At 41.3% G+C, this 22,836-nt stretch overlaps 1 protein-coding gene across 3 annotated transcripts in view; it reads right to left on the bottom strand.

The window, feature by feature from the left end:
• Positions 1–22,462, bottom strand: part of LOC146497733 (A-type potassium channel modulatory protein DPP6-like) — a 97,533-nt gene extending 75,071 nt beyond the window's left edge. The window contains exon 1 of one of the 3 annotated variants that reach the window (XM_085142038.1): positions 21,942–22,462. In XM_085142038.1, the coding sequence (XP_084998164.1) occupies positions 21,942–21,998 (57 nt within the window). In that variant the 5' untranslated portion in view covers positions 21,999–22,462. Of the gene's footprint in view, positions 1–5,345; positions 6,498–13,043; positions 13,168–21,941 lie in introns of those variants that run through there. The other 2 variants (XM_085142039.1, XM_085142036.1) reach the window with 2 other exon arrangements.
• Positions 22,463–22,836: the final 374 nt, after the last annotated feature.

Genomic DNA, 22,836 nt, shown 5'->3' with positions numbered 1-22,836 from the left:
ATATTTAGTATTTAGTATTTTATTGTTATTTTAGGATAGGATCAGACTTAGCTGTACACCACATCCCTGATTCTAACTGTACTTATTACATAGATAGTGGCTAAAGTGCCAGAAACATCCCTCACAGAACAATGGAGACCAAAAACAGCTAAAAGAGAAAAATATGATGACAAATATATTTCTGAAAAATAATGTAAAGACAAAATATTTTTCACATAAGCTAATAAAACAAACCAGGTTACATCAAGTTACTGTGTTTATCTTTGTGGTATTAGAGTGAAACTGTCACGGGTGAAATGCGACTGTAATATCGCTTGATCAATACACAACTATAACGCCATCTTCTGTCCACCCAGGTGGGAAAGAAACTGAAAAATTGTCTTAATGTTTTCACAGTAGCTTTAATTTCAATTAAGTTCTAATTCTGCATCACCGGCTCACAAAATATTGAACTCCAGCTGCTTCATTAAAAGCTCTACAAGCTTATAAAGACAAAACTAAGCAACCTACAATCCTCTATGAACGCACACAGGGCAACACTTCATGTTTTCCCGCACTTATATGTCTCATGCAATGATTTGCACATTAAAGTGGCTTCCTTCACATTTTTCCCCTCATACAGCATAATTATGATTACAGGAATAATCACATAATTATTAAAAATTAGAGCGTGTGCTTGTGTCTTGATTGTTTCCTTTGAAGCCTAATGTGGTGGCATCCAGACAAGAGAATTTCCTGGCATAGCTCCTCATATAAAACATAAATATTTGTTCGTGGAAGTAATGGGAAGTCGATTTTTTTCCGTTTTCCATCCTTAACATTCACATCTGGCTTTCTGCACTGATGAAAAGGGAGTTTGCCTCAGGATTCGTGATCATTTTGGATTAGCATGCCAAGTAACAAATCCGGTGGCATCCTTCAGTGAGCAGTCGTCATCTGAAGCACACAGTTAGCCTTTCCTCAAAGATAATGAGGACAGCCTAACGCATCTCATTGCTCTCTTTCTTTTATCTGGCTGCTCTTCTTGAGCTCCGTCTGGCTGATTTATCTGAGCTCTGGACCTCAAAGGAAGCACAGAGCTAAACGAAGACTTGGGAACCGGGCCAAACTGTCTTACTCAGATCTGGAGTATGTCTAAGCAGAAGGCACAGTTAAGGGGACGCATGAGGACAGGCTGCGAGTTTGCGTGCGTGTTCATGTACGTATAAGCCCTGGGCAGTCTATCCAACATGAATTCAATTTTAAGTCACACAGCAAAGGTGATTTATGATTCATTCCTTTTGAACATCAATTTCCTTCTGATTCAAAACAGAATCTGAAATTTTAGTGCTCAGGGAATTTTTCCTCAGATAAAACGTTCCGAAAGGAAACTTAATTAAATTAATTAAAAGAGGATATGTAGTGTAATGATGCTTTCAATACTGAAGAGCTGGCAGTGTCCTGAAATACAATGGGTTCACTACAAACAAAGTCCTGTAATTACTAAAGGGAAATCAGAGAGCTCAGAGCTCTTTGTGCTTGTCCCCAGAGATACAGCCTGCCCACTTTGCCATTTCAAAAATGCTTCTTTGGCCCTCAGGGACGCCATCACACCATCTCTTTGTCATAAGGGCATATTACATATGTGTAAAAAGAGCTAATTAAAAGTAAAATGAAACCACATTTTCAGCATACTTCGGTTGATTTTAAAAGCGGAAGCCCAGGCTGAGATCGAAATATTAATGCATTATAGAGCAGCGTGCTATTCTGAGATTAAGGTGGCCCTGTGGGAAATGAGCTTTTCACTAATGACTAGTACTTATAGTCAGACATGAATACAGCTGTCATTGTAATTAGCAACAGAGGGTCTGTTTTTAGCTATTTTGGGGATAGAAACTATGGGAATCAGTAGGACTTTGTGGCTTTTATTCAGTAAAATGTTCAACTTATTTAGAAAACTGACAGCCTTCATCACCAAATCATAAAATCTAGATTAGAGCTCCATAAAAGGATCATGAGAAATTAAGCCCTGGTATAAATGGAGGTTGACTTTGTCCTTCGTTTGTAGTTATACATTTTTAAGGCTTACTCATTACATCAGATGATGCTTATTACAGCTGAAAATGAACCATAAGCATGGCCTCTAGTAAATCATTGATCACAAGAATTTAGATTTGATGTCTTTTTTAAAGGAAATGAGAAGGAAATGTTAAAGAGAGCAATATTTTTATAATATTTATAAATCTGGGCTACTTTAATTCACAATGATTCTTTTTCATATTTGTTCTTATAAGGTTTTGTCACTTGTCTTCTCTCTATAAAAAAGGGTAATTCAACCACCCCCTATTTATTTGTCAAAGAAAAACAGCGTGAATAATGTTTTTATTACTCGATATGTTGACTGTGAGTCACGTGTCATTATTCCAGATCACAGGGCGAGACACAAGCAAAAGGGGATGTGGGTTTTTTTTTCAGTTATGTAACCTATAAAGAAAATGTCAATACAGGCCGAGTCATGAATGTGTCTCCAGGCTCCAGCCTTAAGGCAAAATGCTACCCTTTTTCACCTTTATATCCAACAGTTAATTAAGATGTTCACGGGCCTCTATTTACAGTAAAGGGTAATGAGGAGGAGAACGAACTACTGCTGATATCTCCCTAGGTGACGTAAACTCTACCATGAAACACTGACACACAGTGCAAAGCGGGAATTAATCTCATCACACACACACACACACACAGCTCTCCAACAAACAAAGATGCAGTGCCTGCATTTCGCGAACCCAAGAGCTCAGAACAACACAGCAGCAAACAAATGAAACTGTTGTTTACAAAAAATGTAATTCTTTCTGCTTTTCATTAACTCAGAGTAAACCCTCAGACGCACGAGTGTTCACTGGTAAATATTTGGATGAATGAAATTAAATTCACGAATGTCCGATTCAGTTGTTTGCTTCTTCCGTCTGCAAAATAAAGGAGAACAACAACAGCGCGAGCAAACTTTTGCCAAGGAGGGAGGGATTGGCAATTGTACTTCTTGAAATGGTCTCCCCATCTCTTGAGGCAAAAGGCAATTTCATGCTCCAGCACGACTCAGTGAGACATTGGGACTAAAGGTGACCTCAAGGTTAATAGTGCAAATGTAATAAATTGGAAATCTTGCAGTACAATAACAACTTCTGACTTAACGGGTAAAATGATGTCTGTTTGTTAAGAAAATCGTGACTGTCAAGTCGCCAGTACAGAATTATCCATAAAAATGAGGTAATAAGTTTAAAGGAAGCAATGGTAGGTTATTTCTTTTTGTCCAGAGGTGTATAGGGCACAGCCAGAGGACTATACCTCTATTTCCTGCAGAAAACAAGCAACACATTTCCTAACAACTCTGTCTTTGTGCAGACAGAATGTGAGATTCCAGCCAATCTCAAGCCTTCTGTGAGTTTTCGCTATTTGGTGGATGTATGGCTGATGCTACATAGTTAGATGGATATGAGTCTTCTTAGGTTGAAAAAAAAAAAAAGAGAAACCAGTAACACAAATGTCAGAAATGTTTAGGGGACAAAATTGTCTGAGAGCTCTGCACTTCATGTTGTGTTTGTTTTCAGAAATGGAAACAGAATGACACACACACTTTGTGTTTTCGCCATAAATGAACCAGGGATCTTTTGCTTGTTAGGTGATTGCATAAACCACTACAGTTTGGAGGCACTGGCTGCTGTCGTCTCTAACAGGCACAAAGTCCAAATAGCCATCTTCTAATCTAATAGAGAAAGGCTGAAGTAAAGCATTTTGGTTTTTGTATGAGAAGCAATTTCACGTCATGGTTACAAGCAGACAAACAGTGAACTAATAAAAAGCATCGCGATGATGTACCTGTCATTAAATCTAAAAAGCACAGAACAAAGTCAAACACAATCCAGCAGGACTGAGCAGAAAAGCCATTCCAACAATGTTCCATAAACTGAGCCTTCTTACTATTTTTTCTCATATAGTACCACCTATCCAGGACTGGTTCTTGCTACTGCAGTGCCTTAGGAAACATTTGAACTCAACCTTGGATTAGCTGGTGTGTAACAAATGATTTAACTGCAAAAAGTGTGTGAGTGTGACAGGTCATCTGACTAATGTGTAAAAAAAAATACAGACTGTGATTTAATTCTATCCGCATTGAGAATATTTAATGATTAAATTAAACCCTCCTGATGATTCTGCAGCTGTAAGTGACCCCATGAAGCTGCGATGGGTGAAAGTTGGATGAACTTTAAGGAAAGAATCCAATAAACAGCTGTAAACAGCAAGCACCGCCTTCAGATTCCCCTGGGTTACATTAAATATTCGTCAAACTCATTAATAACCTTTTAAGACAGTTCTGGCTGTGCACCCGTCTGTGTGTCTAGATCACTGCAGCCTGACAGTAATATTTTGTTCAACTTTTAGATCCTAGTTCCCCGCTACAGCCTCTCTTTTGTAAAACCAACAATCCAACTTCTACAGGCAATCTGAGGAGTCGTCTGCACCCACACTGCAATTTATCACATGTGGCTCCAATTTATAATGCTGCAGGGAACATCTGTATGCGTAGCTTCCTTTTAGATCATCTGTTTACTGTGACCGGTGTCTTTAAAGTGCTTGGGGCACATTAGTGGCATATTTTTATGGTGGAACTATAAATTTTACAAAATATTTCTTCCTCTCCTTTGCGTCCCTTGCGCTGTTGAGGCTCCAGGCAGCTGCCTCGTTGAGCTGGCCCTCAACTTATCCATCAAAATCCACAGTGAGAAATTTGAGCTGTTATGCTAAAGGCTTGTGTGTGTGTTTGTGTGTTGGGAGGGGGTTTAGGGTCATGGTTGGGCCAAACACCCTCTTCATGAACCTCTCAAAAATGAGTCAGACGCTTATGTTTTGTCACTTTCTATAACCACAACACTGCTGTGGTGCTGTTTGCAGTTTCAGCACCACGGTCAGCACCATGCAACCCATCAGCGGCTCTCTGCAGACAGATATGAAACATATGGAGCAGAAAGTGTTGATTTTTAAGTCAAATCATCATCACGGTCACCTGAAGCACGTCGAGTTTTAATGCTACTATTGCTGACATCCACTAGTAGTGGAACAGATGAATGTTTTTTTTTTAAAAACACTGCAACACAAGCAGAAGCAACATAATAATGGAAGACTGCAGCTGCCACAGAATATAAACCGAGCTTTTGAAAGTTTCTTCAACATCTTTTAAAAGTGAAAGCAGTGTGAGAGCTTCAGGGAGGCCTGTTGGGGTCTGAATGAGTGTGTTTGAAGAATTACTGTCTAAAATGTGCATAATTGTGGTTTTACGCATGCAAACAACAAAGAAAAAACTAATTTCTTACGTCCTCATCCTCCCGCAGGCATTTTTTGCGGTACTGGACGTGAGGTCTCCCATCGAGGAGTTGCTGGGGGGTCTTCGCTGCGTTTTCTTCGTCTGCAACCTGTCCACCAAGAAGGTGGCTGGCCTCAGGTGGGTGCGGAAAGGAATTGGTGGTATTGATCTTTCCGGTGAATCTCTGGTACAGCGAAGCCATAATACTGGTCCGGTTCAGATAAAAAAAAAAAAAACAACAAAAACAACTTACAGCATGTCAGAGTCACAAGCAGGTCTCGTCTGATTGTGTGGCTTGGACAGTCTGTTTGGTTTATTTGCGCTTCGAAGAGAACCGATGGCAGGCAGCCAGCTTTCACCTCCGGGATGGAGCAAAAAAAAAAAAAGACGAGGTGAAGACACTTGGCTAGTAAATAAGCATCTGTGGATAGTGTGGATGACTCACGGCGTTGGAGTGATAGACCAATATAAAGCCGGATCATTCGCAGCCGTGTCCTTTTAGCTTTGCCCAGGCGCACGGCAGACTGGTGGGCTGTAGGTGTCAATAGTTGCTCTCTTCTGTATTCACGACACGTTGTCTCCCCTCTTCAGTTTCCTGATGCCTCCTTTCAGAGAGATGGCAGGCGGATGCGCTGAGTTTCCATCAGATATTCGATCATCCAGATGATTCCGAGTGATTGTCCACCTCCCCCCGTCCAAAAACAAACAAAAACAAACGAGCAACAGATACTGATTCGACTCTTCCGACTATGTGTATACCGGACTGACCTCACATATGAAAAGTGTGAAGGACGCAGAGAGCCCGACGGTACTCACCGCAGACGCGCTCTGCATGTGAAGTGACCAACGCTGTGAGAGCAGCTTTACTGTAGCACTACTGTCACTGCACTTCTTTGTACACTGCTTTGCGCGCAGAAATGCGCCAGCGATGCACAGATTCGCTTGTATAGACTTCGATGTGAAAGCGCAGAATAAGAAGCCTCTCTCATTTATGATTTTATGAGCGAGGTTGTAAAATTGCCTCTCATGTGACTGCGTATGGTCCCAGGACGGAGCTCTAGTGCCTCTCTGTGGCGCTCTGGATTAGGACAGGCTGACCAAACGCCTCTTAAGATGTATACTCCACATGTGACACAACAAAGAGGGAAGTTCTTTCTTTAAAGATAGAAAACAGAAAACACTCTGAAGCACAGCATATATTTGAGTCACACAACTGGATAAAATAAAAGGAATATATATTTAAAATGTGTACAAACATGGTTAAACGTATCCTTTGCAGCTTCTTAGAGCCTGATGAAAACCTTTCTTGAAAGCCCATCTACATGCAGTGCTATAAACCATAAAAATGCCCCTTCCCTACTTCAGCCCAATATTTTCATTCAGTTCACAACCACAAGTGTTATTCAGCTCATAACACTGCAAGTGATTTCATGCTTGAAATGCTCACAGAGGCCACAGCAATGCAGCTCTGGTAAATGCAGAATATTGGCTTATATGCGATGGAGGGAGGGAAAGGCTCTTGGGTCAAAGTGTTCAAATCTCTGCCATTCCTGTCAAGAATGCCACAGGCCAACACGCCATGGCCTCTCACTCAAACTATCACCCAACTGGCGCTGAGCTGTATTTCTGGGAAATAGGTCATCTTCAGAGGGGTACAACTTCAAAGCAGCACTAAAGCGCAGCTCCAAACAGCTCTGCACACACTCTGCTGAATACTGCCGTTTTGCTTCTCTCATTAAGTAAAATCAAGTTCATTTGGCAATCATTTGCAAAGTGTTATCAAGGTGAACTGACTAGAGTAGTAGAAATGTAAAAGGTCTATCTTGAACTCTGAATAAAGAGTGAGTTTCAATTAAATTTCTTTTATAAATGGTGAGTTATCTCGAGTCCTGAAAGAACTGCTGAAGGCTCATTGATTCGTGGCTTGAATTATGAATATAACCCAAATAATAGTACATCTATCTGGAATACAGAATTTTCATTTCAAATGTTTGGCTATTTACAAAACAAAACAAAATAAGGATAGTGGACATTACTCCCTATTCTCCCCTTCCTCATGAGTTTGAGTCATTTTCTTCCTTTGACTCCAAGTATGATTCAAAAAGTAATGAACTTTGTTTGATGCTTTGTCTACCTCGTAATTGGAGTTTCAGCAGAAACTTGTGCTTTGGACTGAACATCTCTGGGCTTCCAGCAATCTCTCGCCTTCCATGGTGGCTTGCCTCGGTCCTTGTCATTTGTTTCCCTACTTCATAAATGCCTTTTCCTGGGTCTGCGCACCCCTTGGGAAATAGGCCTGAGTCACTTGACATCAATCCCAGCCTCTCTGATAGATGTCTTCCAATCTCCCTCACCTTGTTGGGGAGCTATTGTGAACTGCCTCACTGCTTTAAAGCTCCCCTCAGGGCAGCGCCGGGGAGCCTGGGCTCAGCTTGACTCCCCTATCGCCTCCACACAGACACAGCAGATGACTGGAGCTACGCCTTTCCCTGCTCCCACAAACACCACTGCAGTCAAGCTCTGCATTATAGGTGGTAAAAATTTGAAGAAGCATGTAATAACCAGGTATAATGACAATGATAGCTGCAGTAAAACCTCTGTGGGTAGCTAATGGTACTGTTGGAGACAGTGCAAGCTAAAGCTTACCTCGCTTGTGATATGTAACATTGTAATTATATTTCAAACACGTCACAGATGCATTTTATTTCAAATGATACGATGCACTTTGGTGCACTTTATGACGCTGTGAGTGATGGCTTTATGAAGCTCCGCTATGCAGTAAACTCCCCTCAGTGAGTTTATTTTTTAATTCCAGTGAGGGACTGACACACTAACTTTGCCAGAAATTTTACTAACTGAATGCACAGATGTTATTTTATTATATGAGGACCAGAGGGAAATCATTATTTTTCTCCTCCTGGAATGAAATGAAACAACGCCAAAAACTGGTGATCATGTTCTCCGCAGAGAGGTGGAAAACTCTGAGGCAGCCTGGAGGTAAAAAAAAATCCCACAATAGCATTAAACATTATTAGCAAGAAAGACTAGAGGGAAACCAAGAAATCTGAGAGAGAAAAAGGAAAGTAAATCTTTTTATAATTGCACACACACACAAAATCATTTTAATGTTTGCTCTTTTCAGTTTTAGATCTCCTGCCTTAGAAATTTTTAAGAATTAAGTGTGTTTGATGCTGCAAGCTGCACAGCAACACTATCACGCATACTGTTATTTCTATTACCATAAACATGATACCATACAGTACATACTGTAGTGTGGTGCCTATATAAATTTAGTTAATCACTCACAATGCAAATATTAATGTATTTGTATGAAGTGAAATGCCACTGCAGCCCAACATCTTTCCATTAGCATTCCACACAGCACAACAAAATGACACAAATTAATTGGATGGAAGAGGAGACCGATCAATCAATCGATGTTTTGTGGGTGTGCAGTAATATCTAATTTCCTCTGAACATCAGCTGAACAAGGAAATTGCTGAACCCTTCTACATGCATGTAAGAGAGAACAAATTCAGTTACAGCCCATCATAATCACATTTTTCCACCGTTCTCCATTCTGCATTAGCTGGACACTAGTGATTTCTCTCGATGCTGTGCTGGGACAACCATGACAACAAGTTTCTTTATCACCCCGCTGCCAGTGTCGGATTACATGCCCCGTTTCGCTGTGGCCTGGGCACATACATTTTATCTTGAAGCTTTTCTCGAGACAGTCCATTACCGAGCTGTAAATAGCTTGCTCTCACATCGATTAAAAATCATCACAAATACACTTGTGTACATCAAATTTGTCCAATTATCAGAAGCAGTCTTCAAGAAGGAATTACACACCGTAACTCATTAAAATGCCTCCAGATCAAATGTTTTCAGGCTGCAAGGCGCGTCTCCTCGGGGGGAGCACAGAAAGGGAATAGATGTCGGTGAAGATGCTGCATGAGGTGAAAGGGGCAGATTTGTGGCATCACTGTAACAACAACAGCAGGTCAGCCACAGTTTGGTGCGCACTTAGCAGCATTGTCAACAGTTAGGACAGAACATCCACACAGCAATATATCGTATAAAAGCATTAACTCGCATTGTATGTATAAACTCTGGCCTCAAACGTGCATATTTTTATTAAAACACCTTAAACACATTTCCTTCACAGCATGGATTACCCCAGTCACGTGACTTCCAGAGGCAAAGCTTATCAAATGAATGAAGGAAAAGCAGATGCCTGTTCACTCACTTGCAATGTAATTCACAGATGAAAAAATGGTGGGAAAGAAATCAGAGAGTTAATTACTCAAACGGACGTATTGGAACGATTATTATAATACACACACTGATGCTGCGATGCACTGCACATCTTGGTATTTGTTTAGACAGGGATCATGATTTTTGTAGCTTATTGTCATGCAAAGTGTGAGGTTTTTCAGCAGTTCTGTATTGTGATACCACAAGAGACAGACAGATACAGTGGGGCAAAAAAGTATTTAGTCAGCCACCGATTGTGCAAGTTCCCCCACTTAAAATGATGACAGAGGTCAGTAATTTGCACCAGAGGTACACTTCAACTGTGAGAGACAGAATGTGAAAAAAAAATCCATGAATTCACATGGTAGGATTTGTAAAGAATTTATTGGTAAATCAGGGTCGAAAATAAGTATTTGGTCACCTCAAACAAGGAAAATCCCTGGCTCTCACAGACCTGTAACGTCTTCTGTAAGAAGCTTTTCTGTCCCCCACTCGTTACCTGTATGAATGGCACCTGTTTGACCTCATCATCTGTATAAAAGACACCTGTCCACAGCCTCAACCAGTCAGACTCCAAACTCCGCCATGGCCAAGACCAAAGAGCTTTCGAAGGACACCAGGAAAAGAATTGTAGACCTGCACCAGACTGGGAAGAGTGAATCTACAATAGGCAAGCAGCTTGGTGTGAAAAAATCAACTGTGGGAGCAATCATCAGAAAATGGAAGACATACAAGACCACTGATAATCTCCATCGATCTGGGGCTCCACGCAAGATCTCATCCCGTGGGGTCAAAATGATCATGAGAACGGTGAGCAAAGATCCCAGAACCACACGGGGGGACCTGGTGAATGACCTGCAGAGAGCTGGGACCAAAGTAACAAAGGTCACCATCAGTAACACACTACAACGGCAGGGAATCAAATCCCGCAGTGCCAGACGTGTTCCGCTGCTGAAGCCAGTGCATGTCCAGGCCCGTCTGAAGTTTGCCAGAGAGCACATGGATGATACAGCAGAGGATTGGGAGAATGTCATGTGGTCAGATGAAACCAAAGTAGAACTGTTTGGTATAAACCCAACTCGTCGTGTTTGGAGGAAGAAGAATACTGAGTTGCATCCCAAGAACACCATACCTACTGTGAAGCATGGGGGTGGAAACATCATGCTATGGGGCTGTTTTTCTGCCAAGGGGACAGGACGACTGATCCGTGTTAAGGACAGAATGAATGGGGCCAAGTATCGTGAGATTTTGAGCCAAAACCTCCTTTCATCAGTGAGAACTTTGAAGATGAAACGAGGCTGGGTCTTCCAACATGACAATGATCCAAAACACACCGCCCGGGCAACAAAGGAGTGGCTCTGTAAGAAGCATTTGAAAGTCCTGGAGTGGCCTAGCCAGTCTCCAGACCTCAACCCCATAGAAAATCTGTGGCGGGAGTTGAAAGTCCGTGTTGCTCGGCGACAGCCCCAAAACATCACTGCTCTTGAGAAGATCTGCATGGAGGAATGGGCCAAAATACCAGCTACTGTGTGTGCAAACCTGGTAAAGACCTATAGTAAACGTTTGACCTCTGTTATTGCCAACAAAGGTTATGTTACAAAGTATTGAGTTGTATTTTTGTTATTGACCAAATACTTATTTTCCACCCTGATTTATGAATAAATTCTTTACAAATCCTACCATGTGAATTCATGGATTTTTTTTTCACATTCTGTCTCTCACAGTTGAAGTGTACCTCTGGTGCAAATTACTGACCTCTGTCATCATTTTAAGTGGGGGAACTTGCACAATCGGTGGCTGACTAAATACTTTTTTGCCCCACTGTAGATAGACAGACAGACAGACAGATAGATCGATAGATCGATCAGCCATTACTCACAGGGTAGAAACATCTTTCTCCATCAGTGTTTATCAAAATTGAATAGTGTGTCACTGAAAGCCAAAGTCTGTGAGACTGCAGAGTCTCACAGTCCTTATCATTGAATTACACCCTAAGACTACATTACAACACTTGGCTCATTTCGGGCCATGTAACAATGGTCACTTCAATTACTCTTGGCTGCAAGTACTGTATTCATTACACTTCTGGTCCGCTGCAAAGAAGAAGGAAGCTGCCACAAATCACTGGCACATATTTAGTCTCATATAGGTAACACTTTATGTGTGAATCATTTGATGACCTTCCTACTGTAAATTCACATAAATGTAAATATTGCCATTTCTAACCTGTTCTAAGCCCTTATTTGCCTGCATAAAATCCATTCCCTGAGTGAAACTAGTTGAGGATGTGTCCCATTGGAAGGGGAATATTATCTTTTATGGAGAGCTGAATCTCCCAGTGTATTACAAGTGAAGGGAAGCTATGCACTGAGCCCAAATTGAAATGGCAGCAGATAAGTCACTGAGGAAATGGAGTTTAATGCTGGCTGATGCTGTAGAATAGACCGTGGTTTGAGGGGGAGCAGCAGACTACAGCTGTGGATTGTGGCAGCGGCAGATGATGGGGAGAAGAAAGAGGAAGGAATCGAAGGGGAGATAGGAAACAGAGAAACCAAACTAGAGCATGTCACTATAAATTTACTGTCAAATGTGTGTTTGGGTGCGGATAGAAAGATAGTGTGCACAGCAAAACGAGAGCTGAAAATGGATTATGACAAATGAATTGAAGGAGTTTATGGTATGAGACATGCAAGGCTTAATGCAAACCGCCCTGCACAAGTTATTGATTGGTATGACCCTTCTGGTCATTTATTATTCCACGTGGCACAAAATGTAAGTGTATTTGTGATCTGGAGTGCTGCACAAATCTAAACGCTGCTCTGCAGGAGAGAGTTTTAGAGCTACGGGCGTTCCTTTCTCTAACTTCCAGAAAGCTACAATTTACATAATTTTAATTGCTCAAGAACACCAAAGTCGCACAGCAACTTCTGCTCGTCATCAATCTCCCTTGTAGCCCATTTGCATGCAAACGTGAGAGCAGTAAACTGTCAGCATTTAATCTAATGAGTTGACCTCAAAGTCAAGTCTGGAGGATTTTCACATAAGCAAAGATTAAGCAAAGAAAAGGCAATGCAAAGCAGTCGTTTTAAAACATCTAACACGGCACTGCAATCATACTTTCATACCTAACTTTTCCTCATAGTGAGCAGCTGAACTGAAGTCATTATGTGGTAACATCACAAAGATTAACAATGAGGCGCAAGGTATTCTCCACAGCGTATGCAGCCAGCCATTCATTAGAAGTCGCCTCTCGAAAGAAAATTAAAAGTGGTAAGCATTTGGCCATCAAGATCCTGGCAGAGGGGAGATGAGGACCCGCCGCTCTCTTCCTGCCTGTCCAGTTGTTATCAAAAACAGCCAGCAGCCTGTTCTGTCAGTAGCAGGAGGCTCACCCACAAACACAGACATTCCCCCACAGCGTGTCATGCATGCTAAAAGGGCCCCTTACCCTTCTGGAAGGAGTGCTGGTGTCTATCTTCAGCTGGGTGGCTATGAGGACAGACATGGTGAGAAGTGCCACTTGCCTTCCCCTCTCGCTGTGCTCACACCTTTGTGCTGTGAAGTTGGGGTTGCTGGAGGTGTCTGAGAATTCCTCCCCCCCACCCCGCCAACCTCCTCCCCTTCCCCTCCCTTCCCCTACAGCTAAGAGAAAGGATGACCTGGGGGTCCGGGAGCCCAGCGAGAACGCCTCCCTCTCTACTCGCCGGGTGAATCAATCACAGACACTGGCATCGTCTCCAAAGGGGGGGGTGCGGGAGAGGTGGTGGTACAGGCTCCTCCAAACGTTACTTATCTCTGCCGCCCTTACTCCCTCCCTCCCTGGCTCGCTCGCTGCCTCAACTCCTGCACACAAATATGCTTAAACTCTCTCGACAAGACTTTACTCAGCAAAGGTGGAGTTGAATAGTGTAAGTAAATCTCTCTCTCTCTCTCTCACACACACACACACACACACACACACACACACACACACACACACACACACACACACACACACACACAAATATACTGTAGCATATAAATAATAACATGTTCCTCAACATATTAGTAACAATATTGCCCGCTAGGCTTTTTTCTCTTTGAGAGTATGTGTGTCTAAGTGGGTGTGTGTGTGTGTGTGTGTGTGTCCAATCTGTGTAAATATTACCAAGAAATTGATCATTTTACTCAGCATTGCAGCTGGGTTGTGATTAAGCACAAGTAATATTTATGCTTCCTGTCTTCTCTATCATAAAATACAACTCCGCCCACCTGCCCAAACACACATGCACACACACACACACCCATCAAGCTACACTGACAGGACAGAATCCTGGCACAGGCAACACTACTGCAGATTTATTTATGTAGCATTTGTACCTCCCGTAATGAATTCCAGGGCTGAGACTGAGTAACCAGCTTATTTAACCGAACCGTAGCACTAAGCCACAAGACAGTAGCGACGAAATGGCTTTTATAAAACTAGAAGAGGTGATATTTCTAAGTGAAAAGCCAAACTGCCCTCTTCTTCTGCATCTAACCCGCTCAGCTGAATATGACAAAAGCCAGAGGCAAGACGCCCTAAGAGGACCGTCACGGACAGCATGAATGGCAAAGTGTTCATAACTCATTCATTTAAAATGGCACACAGCAGGATCCAAGCGTAGTAAATCACAAGGCCACCTCTCACACCCAGGCTTGATATGGACTCAGGGTTTGAATTATATCCTCGTGTCGATGCTGTCCAGCTTTTTGCTTGTGTGTGAACTCAGGATGCTGAAGTTGTGTGAACATCAAAATTGTAAACAGCGCAACGTCACTAAAGCGTTAACGCTGCCCCAACTTTTACACTTCACAGATGAAAGAACATATTAACTAATTCGACATTTGTGAGCAGAAGGTGACCTTGACAGTTTGTCAGTGGGCAAGTGACTAACATAAAGTTGAGCCGCCTGCGTTCTTATTTCATGGATGGTGGCATGTATTACACCCTGTGGTAAGACCTGGTTTGAGGTTTCACGGTGGTCCATAAATACTTAAATACATTAAAAGTCAGCTACATTTCTTTTTGACCGTGACTCATGAGCCTGTTTGAAGCCAGAGTCTTCCCCCGCAGCTGCAGCAGTTTATCTCTAATGGCCGCCGGGTTTCGGCTCATATTTTACATGTTTGATTTGCACACAGACAACAACTCCGCAGCAGCAGCTGATGAATTGCAGCGCTTATTTAAATGTAGGCAGCATAATCACTGCACGCAAGACGATCAACTTTTAAATTAAACCACAACAACACAAAAGAAGAACAGCTGCGCTTATTTAGGTTTTTTTTCTTCTTCGTGTTAACAGGACCCGCATTTAAGGCCGCTCTACACTGAGGATAAAGATGAACTGTAGTTCACACGCGCCACAGGAGATGAGGTTTCATCAAAGAGAGTAATTGCTCTGGTGACTTTACCAAAGGATAATAAAGTCTTTCAAGTTCATAGAAGAAATGGCGGTTGTAGTTATAGCTATTTCTGTTAACAAGCTCATTTTATGCCATGACATTTCCCCAGGGTCCTTTAAACAAGCCCCTGATTGGTCATCTTCTGCATTCATTTTTCTCACATTTACAGCTACGACATACACTCCTATGATTATGAATAATGCTGGCTCACAATAAGTCACTGTAATTGCAATTAGTATAAAAGGTCAACGTGGTTATCGCTGTAGAGCACAGAGGTGACGTAGTGTTTTATCACACCGACAGAGCATTAACCATGCACAGCTTGAAAACTTATAGCACTGCTTATATTTACTTACAGAGTCCGTCCATTTATCAGCGTCTGCTGATTTTGCAGAACATGAGCAACCATCAACACATTTTAAGAGCTGATGTCAAAACACAATCATTAATAACGTCTACAATTGATAGCACGCAATAATATTCAGGAGACATTAGTTTATTGCGTATAAATCGCAATGACAGTTTGCATTTCTGTGTTTTTAAATCACATATATCAGCATGGTGAAGGGACTTCTGTGAGACACATATGGGCCTCCAGATCCAGTGAGAAAACAAGATTTAGCATTCAGCCCAGTGGAGATAATGAAATCATCAGTTTATGTTTTGGTTTGTGTGGAAGTGTCTGCTGCAATGGTGTATCCAGCTTCTTAATTGAATTTTTATACCATAATTTGTCTGGTAATACCGAAACAGCTCCACAGTTGTGGTCAGAAGGACATAACAGCTTGATGATGTCATCAGACACAGTTACAGAGGGGAGGACACATACAGAGTCAAATATGCATGCTCATACAAACCTTATCATACCTGAGTGTTTTAGCATTGCACACAGAATTTTCTGGTAATTGTTTGATTTTTCTTTCTTTTTTTTTAAATCTCTGCAGCAGTGTGAAAATGTTTCTCCTTTCAACCCACGTACAGTTGTGGTCAGAAGTTTAGATATAGACATCATGGCCATGAATGTCATTGAAATTTGATGCTTTTAACAAATTCTTTGAGCTGTTATTTTTACAGGATGGAAAGTTTCTACTTCTCAGCATAAAAAGGATTTTTTACAGCACTCATTGGACTGACCAATACTCTCCAAATAAGAGAGTTGTAGATTTCCACAAGTGACGAAAGTATCCTGGAGCCATTTCTAGATAACTCCAGATTGCAAGATCAGGTCAAACAATTGTACATAAGTTGAAGTTATTTGGATGGGTGACAATGATCTGGGAGAAGATCCAATTCCCTCTCACTCAAATGAGAGGGAATTGGTTTGCAGTTTTATGATAAACAAAGGAACAACCAACAATGAAGCCTGCCATGAACTGGAAACTGCAGGAACATTAGTGTCACTGTCCACAATAAAAGAAGTTTCACCTGACCGTGGACTGAGAGGGTGCCGAAGCTGAAATTTCCAGTTGTCAACACAGACAAGCCAAATTCATCTGGAGAAAGGTTTTGTGGTCAGACAAGACAAAGATTAATCTATTTGGCTACAATGTGGCTTTCAAAACCTAAGAACACTGTACCAGCTGTCAAGCATGGTGGTGGTAGCATAATGCTCTGGGGCTGTATTGCTGCCAGTGGTGGTGCTGGTACACTGCACAAAGTGGAAGAAATAATGAAGGAGGACTACCTCAAATCTTTAACTTCACCTCAAGTCAACAGCTAGATGTTTGAAACTTGGACATGGTTGGGTGTTCCAACAGGACAATGATCCCAAACAAATATCAAAACTGGATTTAGAATGGATAAAACAGGCGAACATTACATTTCCGGAACAGCCTTCCCAATGCCCTGATCTCAACCCTGGACATTAAGCTATATTTTAGTGAAGATGTATGTATATACTTGAGCCGGTATATATACTTTTAATATGAATATGGTGTGGATTCGAGAGAATCAAAAATAATTTCAAACTTCTGCACCCAATTCTTGTTTTTTAAAGTCATTGAAGATGTTTTCTGTTCAATCATTCCACCCTAAAAGAGGAACACTTAAAGAAATCCTTAAAAGCCCAAATATTAAAAGGACATTCATGCCCATGATATGTAAACTTCTGACCACAACTGTACATGGACTGAAAGAAGTAATGTTTTCAACACGGCTGCAGAGATAGTATTTCACAACTACAGGATAAAATTCTGTGTGAAATCCTAAAACGCTAAAATTCAGGTGTGAAAAGGTGCGCATAAGCATGCATGTTTGCCTCTGTACGTGTCCTTCACTTCACAACTTGGTGTCTGATAACAGCATCAAGCCGTTACGTCCTGAGTCCAGCTCTGATTTTGACCTTCAGCCAGACCACGGTAACGATCCCTGACACTCCCTGTGGATCCTAAAGATTCATGCTGCTGTCCTTGGTATGCACTTCGTACACGCTTCACTTTGAGTTCAGGCTACAACACCAGTGCAAAGATATGAATAGAGAAAACATCATTATTCGTCAGAATAGGAATGAATCTGGGAATATCTGTGTGTCACGCTATGATGTGTCTTTATCAGCAAGTGGCTTCACTACAGGCAGAGTACTATCAGGTCATCTGTCACAGGTGACAGGAACAGATGAACCCTGCACCCCAGGGAGCAATGCAAGTGCAAGATTGTGTCCAGGATGAAGAGCTTTAGGTGCTCAAAGGTGGCCGGGAGCTGCAAAACCTGGACAGCTTTTATAAACATGGTTCTCATCTACAGCAAGCCTTCCCTGGGGAGCCTAATCGCAGCATAGCAGTTAGTGGTGAAAAATGACTGCTGCTGAATGGTGTCTGTTGCTTCTGGGCATCCCTGGTTGTTTCTGTCTCCGAATTTCATTTCATTGAACAATGTGCTATTGTTTGCTACAGCATTATCACTTTCAAAGCGGTCATTGGATAAAATAAACAGATGGTATCAAAATGTGCACGGAAAATGTGTGTGTGTGAGCATATCAGGAAAATGAAAGTCATTTTATAATGGTTACGACTGGCTGCAGGCAGCAATACAAACATTTTAAGCAGGCGATTCAAAGTGCAATGGTTCAATGCAGAAATACTGAGGGCTCACTAGATGAATACAGAATGCTTTTGAAAGGCATTTCATCCTTATTCCTGCTGCATACAAATCATTTCAGTGAAAGTTTGTCTGTACAATTTTACTCCAGGGAACCTTAACATTCAGCTCAGGGTGCCAGTGTATCCTTGACACACACACACACACTTTCAAACAGCGCTGATACAAGCTCACTCAAAACTAACACGATCAAACAGATGAAAGGTACAATCGTGTTGCTTACTAACACACAAAACTACACTTGAGTGGTAACATGCTGTATGACCCCCGCAGACAAATTTATAATGCCGTCTTACAAACTCTTTTAAACTCTCTGCTAAACCTCAGAGTGAAACAACAGAAATTTTATCTGGGAAAGAGAAAGCAATGCCAGCTGACTGTCTGACTGCCTCTCTTAGTTAATGCAAATAAAGGAAGTCTAGACTCAGGGGAAAGCCACCGGCCTCAAAAACGTCAGTCAGCGAGCAGCACCAGAGGCAGACGGCACCACAGATGAGACAAGATACGGTGAGGCAAAAAAAGAAATATATTTTCTGCTCTGTGGTGTAAAGTTAAAAAAAAAATACCAATCATTCAACTGGCTGCATGTCTAAGCATAAATACATGATGCTGAGTAACCATTCCATCAGATGTAAATGATTCAAAAATGATGAATGAAAAGGTTTTCGCTCCAAATTTGCGACAGAGCACCGATATGTGCGACAAGAATAGAGTCCTAAAATAATTCAGGAAATTTAAATTAAGCAGGTTCGTGTGACAGCCTTGTTTCCACAATGCTCTGTGGGATTTGTGCATCCTCGTGGGGGAATGTTTCATTATGAAGCCAGTAATGGATGTGATCTCTACAAGTATCAAACATCAACAGCAGCTGAAGCAGCATTCAGACTGACAACAAACACTGCAGAAGCTTAATATAGTCATGAATATAAGTATAGAACTCCCTAATGTGGTGACACTTTGTGACATTTTACAACATTAGATAATCCTGAAAGAGAATGATGCATTTTGGTAATACCCACAAATCGAAGCCTTGTGTGTGTGTGTGTGTGTGTGTGTGTGTGTGTGTGTGTGTGTGTGTGTGTGTGTGTGTGTGTGTGTGTGTGTGTGTGTTAGAGTCCATTTCAGACCAACAACTACAGCTTCTTTCTTATATAAACAGCAAAATTTCTTGTTAATATTTTATTTTAAACAAAATCATAACCAACTGCACCTCAGTTATTTTCAAGAGGGATTTTGAAAGATAGCGTAACATTAGTCTTTTATATTAGAATTTTGTCATAGATACAGTATTGCACAAAAGGTGTGAGCCATCCCAATTCTCTTGATATTTTGCTACAATAATGGGAAGTAGGAGAAGCGATTTGTTGAAGCTTGTGTAAACATAAAGGAAAACACAGAATTTGAGGTTAAATCAGAGTTTATACTATTCTGAAAAACTTGAAAGTCGGTATTTCTTATGACCACTTTTATTGTTCAGCATAAACTCTCTTAGGCAAACTTTCCCTTCACTTCTTTAAGTAGTCTTTAGGAATAATTCCTGTCCTCCATGAATGACATTCAAAGCTCTTCTTTGTTCTGTTCTCTGTCAAGATGATGTCAAGGTGTCAAGATAAAAATCAAGCAAATGAAAAAAAGAGTTGTCTGAAGATGATCAGGTGCAAGGTCTAAAAAAGGTTGAAAAAGCAGCCAGTGCCCAAATAAAAATGTTTAAAGACCTTCAGAAAACCAGGCGCACTATTGCTCAAGACCACTTAAAAAAATGACAACAAAGGTCTCCTCGAGACAAGACTCCTTGGTAGCAAAATATTAAAAAATTAGGAGTAGATCAAGACTTTTGCACAGTAGTGTTTTAAAACCACAATAATCATGTAGAGTAACATTTCATATTGTTACAGTCCTCATGCTTCCTGATTGGATGGGAGTGTAAGGTTAAAATATAGTAGCAGATGACCTTTGACTCTGACACTAACATAATTGCATTAGTTGAATTTTTTTATTATATTTTTATTAGGTTCATAAATACCCTTAAAAAGCTAGTTAGTAATTAATAGCATTATGAAATAAAAGGAGGAGGAGGAAAGGGAAAAGAAGATGAGAGCAAAAGGGGGAATGAGAATAATAATGTAGATTCTGACAGTAAGTCACTGTTGATATGAGCTCTCTTATTCTCGGGGCAGAATCACACCAACCAAATCAGGTTTAATGAATTTTAGTGCAGACACGTCTGCATTTTCTCAAAATTATTCTGTCCTCAGAGAAGGGTAGGCGGCTTGGATTGCCAAGGCCAGACTTAATGATTTCCCTTTCTATGCAAATTGCCAACAGATTATGGTAGAATTTAATAGGTTGTGTCTGGGAATCCTTAATAAGTAAAATACTGGTCACAGAAGCTTCAAGGCTTTGGGGCTTTCACGGCACTGAGCTGTAAGCGGAGCTGTCAGCAGAAATATGAGAAATATGGAGTGTACAAAAGGTATAGCCTCTCTTCACAGTGGAGAAATTTGTTTAAGTAAAAGTGACTGGAGTCCAGCAAAGCCTAAGTAATGAGAGAAAAGTCTGTCAACATGCCAGCAGACTGCTGAAGCTTGGCAGAGAAGCCTCATGTTGACTGAGTATGTGACTGTGCTTCCAGCAGGTGGCAAACTAACTCCAGCGTGAACCAACGTGAGCACAAGGGAACGATATCAAGACTCGGTCTAATCTATGACTAAAAGATGAGTGAATCCACACAGAAACTGGGAAATAATCCAGATTTATTAGGATTAAATTACACACTATTGTATCAAAGAAAACATGCACAGCAATGTGGCACAAATGTGATTAAATTAATGACAGAGAGCCGATTAGGCAAAGACACCACCAAGCTTCCCACAAACAACACACATGAACAATCTTTAATCTAAAACTTAAAAGAGCATTTTTAAACGAGTGTACTTTGCTTGTAGCACTGTGGGTAACATTCATCTATAAATAGTCTACTACAGCCTGTGATCTTTAAACCTTTTTGGGGATGACATGCCCCCTAGAGACAGACAAATTTGTCACAATTTAAATATTTCACAGCTCCTCTCCAGAAAATCACAGGACAGGGAAACACATTTTGTCCTCACTGAGACCACAATCAATGCACCCCGAGGTGTAATGCAAGTTAACTTTGGCTCCAATATGCGGCTGCTGCTTGGAAGTCATGTTAGGCGAGTGCTGTTGCTGCGGAATTACAGGACAGGACAAGTCACAAGAGATGTATTTTTATTGTCTGTTGATTTCATGTGTTTCCTTGTTTGAACTCTGAGGGTGTAAGCCACTGAGCTATAAAGGAAGATGGAGTGAAAACATATGAAATTAGAGTTGAATATAAAATCATAAACAGTCTTCTCATGGAGAAGATTAATCTTAACTTCTAAAGGTCTGTGACTTTGCAAGCTCCTTTGACTTAACTTCTAAAGTGAGGCAACATTTTGTGAGCGTCTTTGGCTCCCTACAATCAGATGTATATTCTTTATGACACCTACTGTTTCCAGAACAATCCTCGTGAGCTGAGTAATTCTATACTTAAATAAACAGGTGGAAAACTACCGAAAGGGAATCAAGATACTGCACCCAGAAGACAGCTACACCTCTGCATCTCAACAACATGTAATAGGAACCCGATCGTCTTCTTTTACAGTTCGGTCCACAGGACTTAAAGAGGAGGAGGGGGTCACCTCTTTGCGCATCGGTGGGCTTTAAAAAAAAAATGCTCAAACAATTCTGCACAATCTGGTAGATTTTAATAGTTAAGGGACGTAATGTTTCTTTAAATAACGAGATTTAAAATATAAGTTACCTTGTTTGCCTTGATGGAGCCTCTGCGATAGTTTCCTGCACCTGCAGATGAGTTCATGGTCCCATAAATAGAGATAGTCTGCAATACAAATTATTCACCTGAAGTCGCCTGAACAACCAACTTTCATCTCTCTCTCTCTCTCTCAGCTGGTAATCACGAGGATCTCCGTGCTTGTTGTCTAAAATCGTAGAGCCAAAGGTGCCCAATGTGCCTTTTCGCCGATAAGTGCATGCGTCTGTGCTACAGCTGTTCCAACAATGTGCTCCAGATTAAGCGTCACCCACCTGTAGTAAGGCTATTTAAAAGTGCTGTCCAATGGTAAATCAAAGCTCTTTGTGCGCAGCCTCTCTTCGGAGATAGTGAATCCTCGGGGGTGTACAGTGTGCGCTTTTCTCCTGCGCGTCGACCTGAACGACACAGATGAGTCGCAGAAAAGCAGAAAGTTTCTAAAGGATGACGATTCACAAAGGTTTCCAGTCAGTAAATGGAGTTTCTTTGATAGATTTGTACAGTTCCTGCAGAATAAACTAAGTTTGTTTATAATAGGCTGTGCATTTACAAAGAAAAAGGCGAAAGAGATGTAAAGCAGACTGTTTATCGGCAAACTGCACATGCGGGTTTTTTGGCCATCTTATCTGCGCTTTTCTGAAAGTTACGCCCCACGAAAGCGAGCATTTCAAGGATGGGTCGTTTCTGAGAACTAATTTCACAGCAGTATCTAGCTCATGACTACACTGGGAACTTTAGACTTAGCTCTCACTACCTTTTTATGAGTTGCCGGGCGACTCTGAAGCGGTTATTAGTTGGACAAAGGTGCGTAATTTGACCTCCGCCGGTAAACTTCCGCATCGAGCTGCAATTAGAAGCTTTTAGCCGTCAAAGTTGATCAAAGGCG

The sequence above is a fragment of the Neolamprologus multifasciatus genome, chromosome 18 (genome assembly GCF_963576455.1).
Source record: "Neolamprologus multifasciatus chromosome 18, fNeoMul1.2, whole genome shotgun sequence".
Taxonomy (NCBI): Eukaryota; Metazoa; Chordata; class Actinopteri; order Cichliformes; family Cichlidae; genus Neolamprologus; species Neolamprologus multifasciatus.
This window is presented reverse-complemented; position numbering and strand designations above follow the sequence as displayed.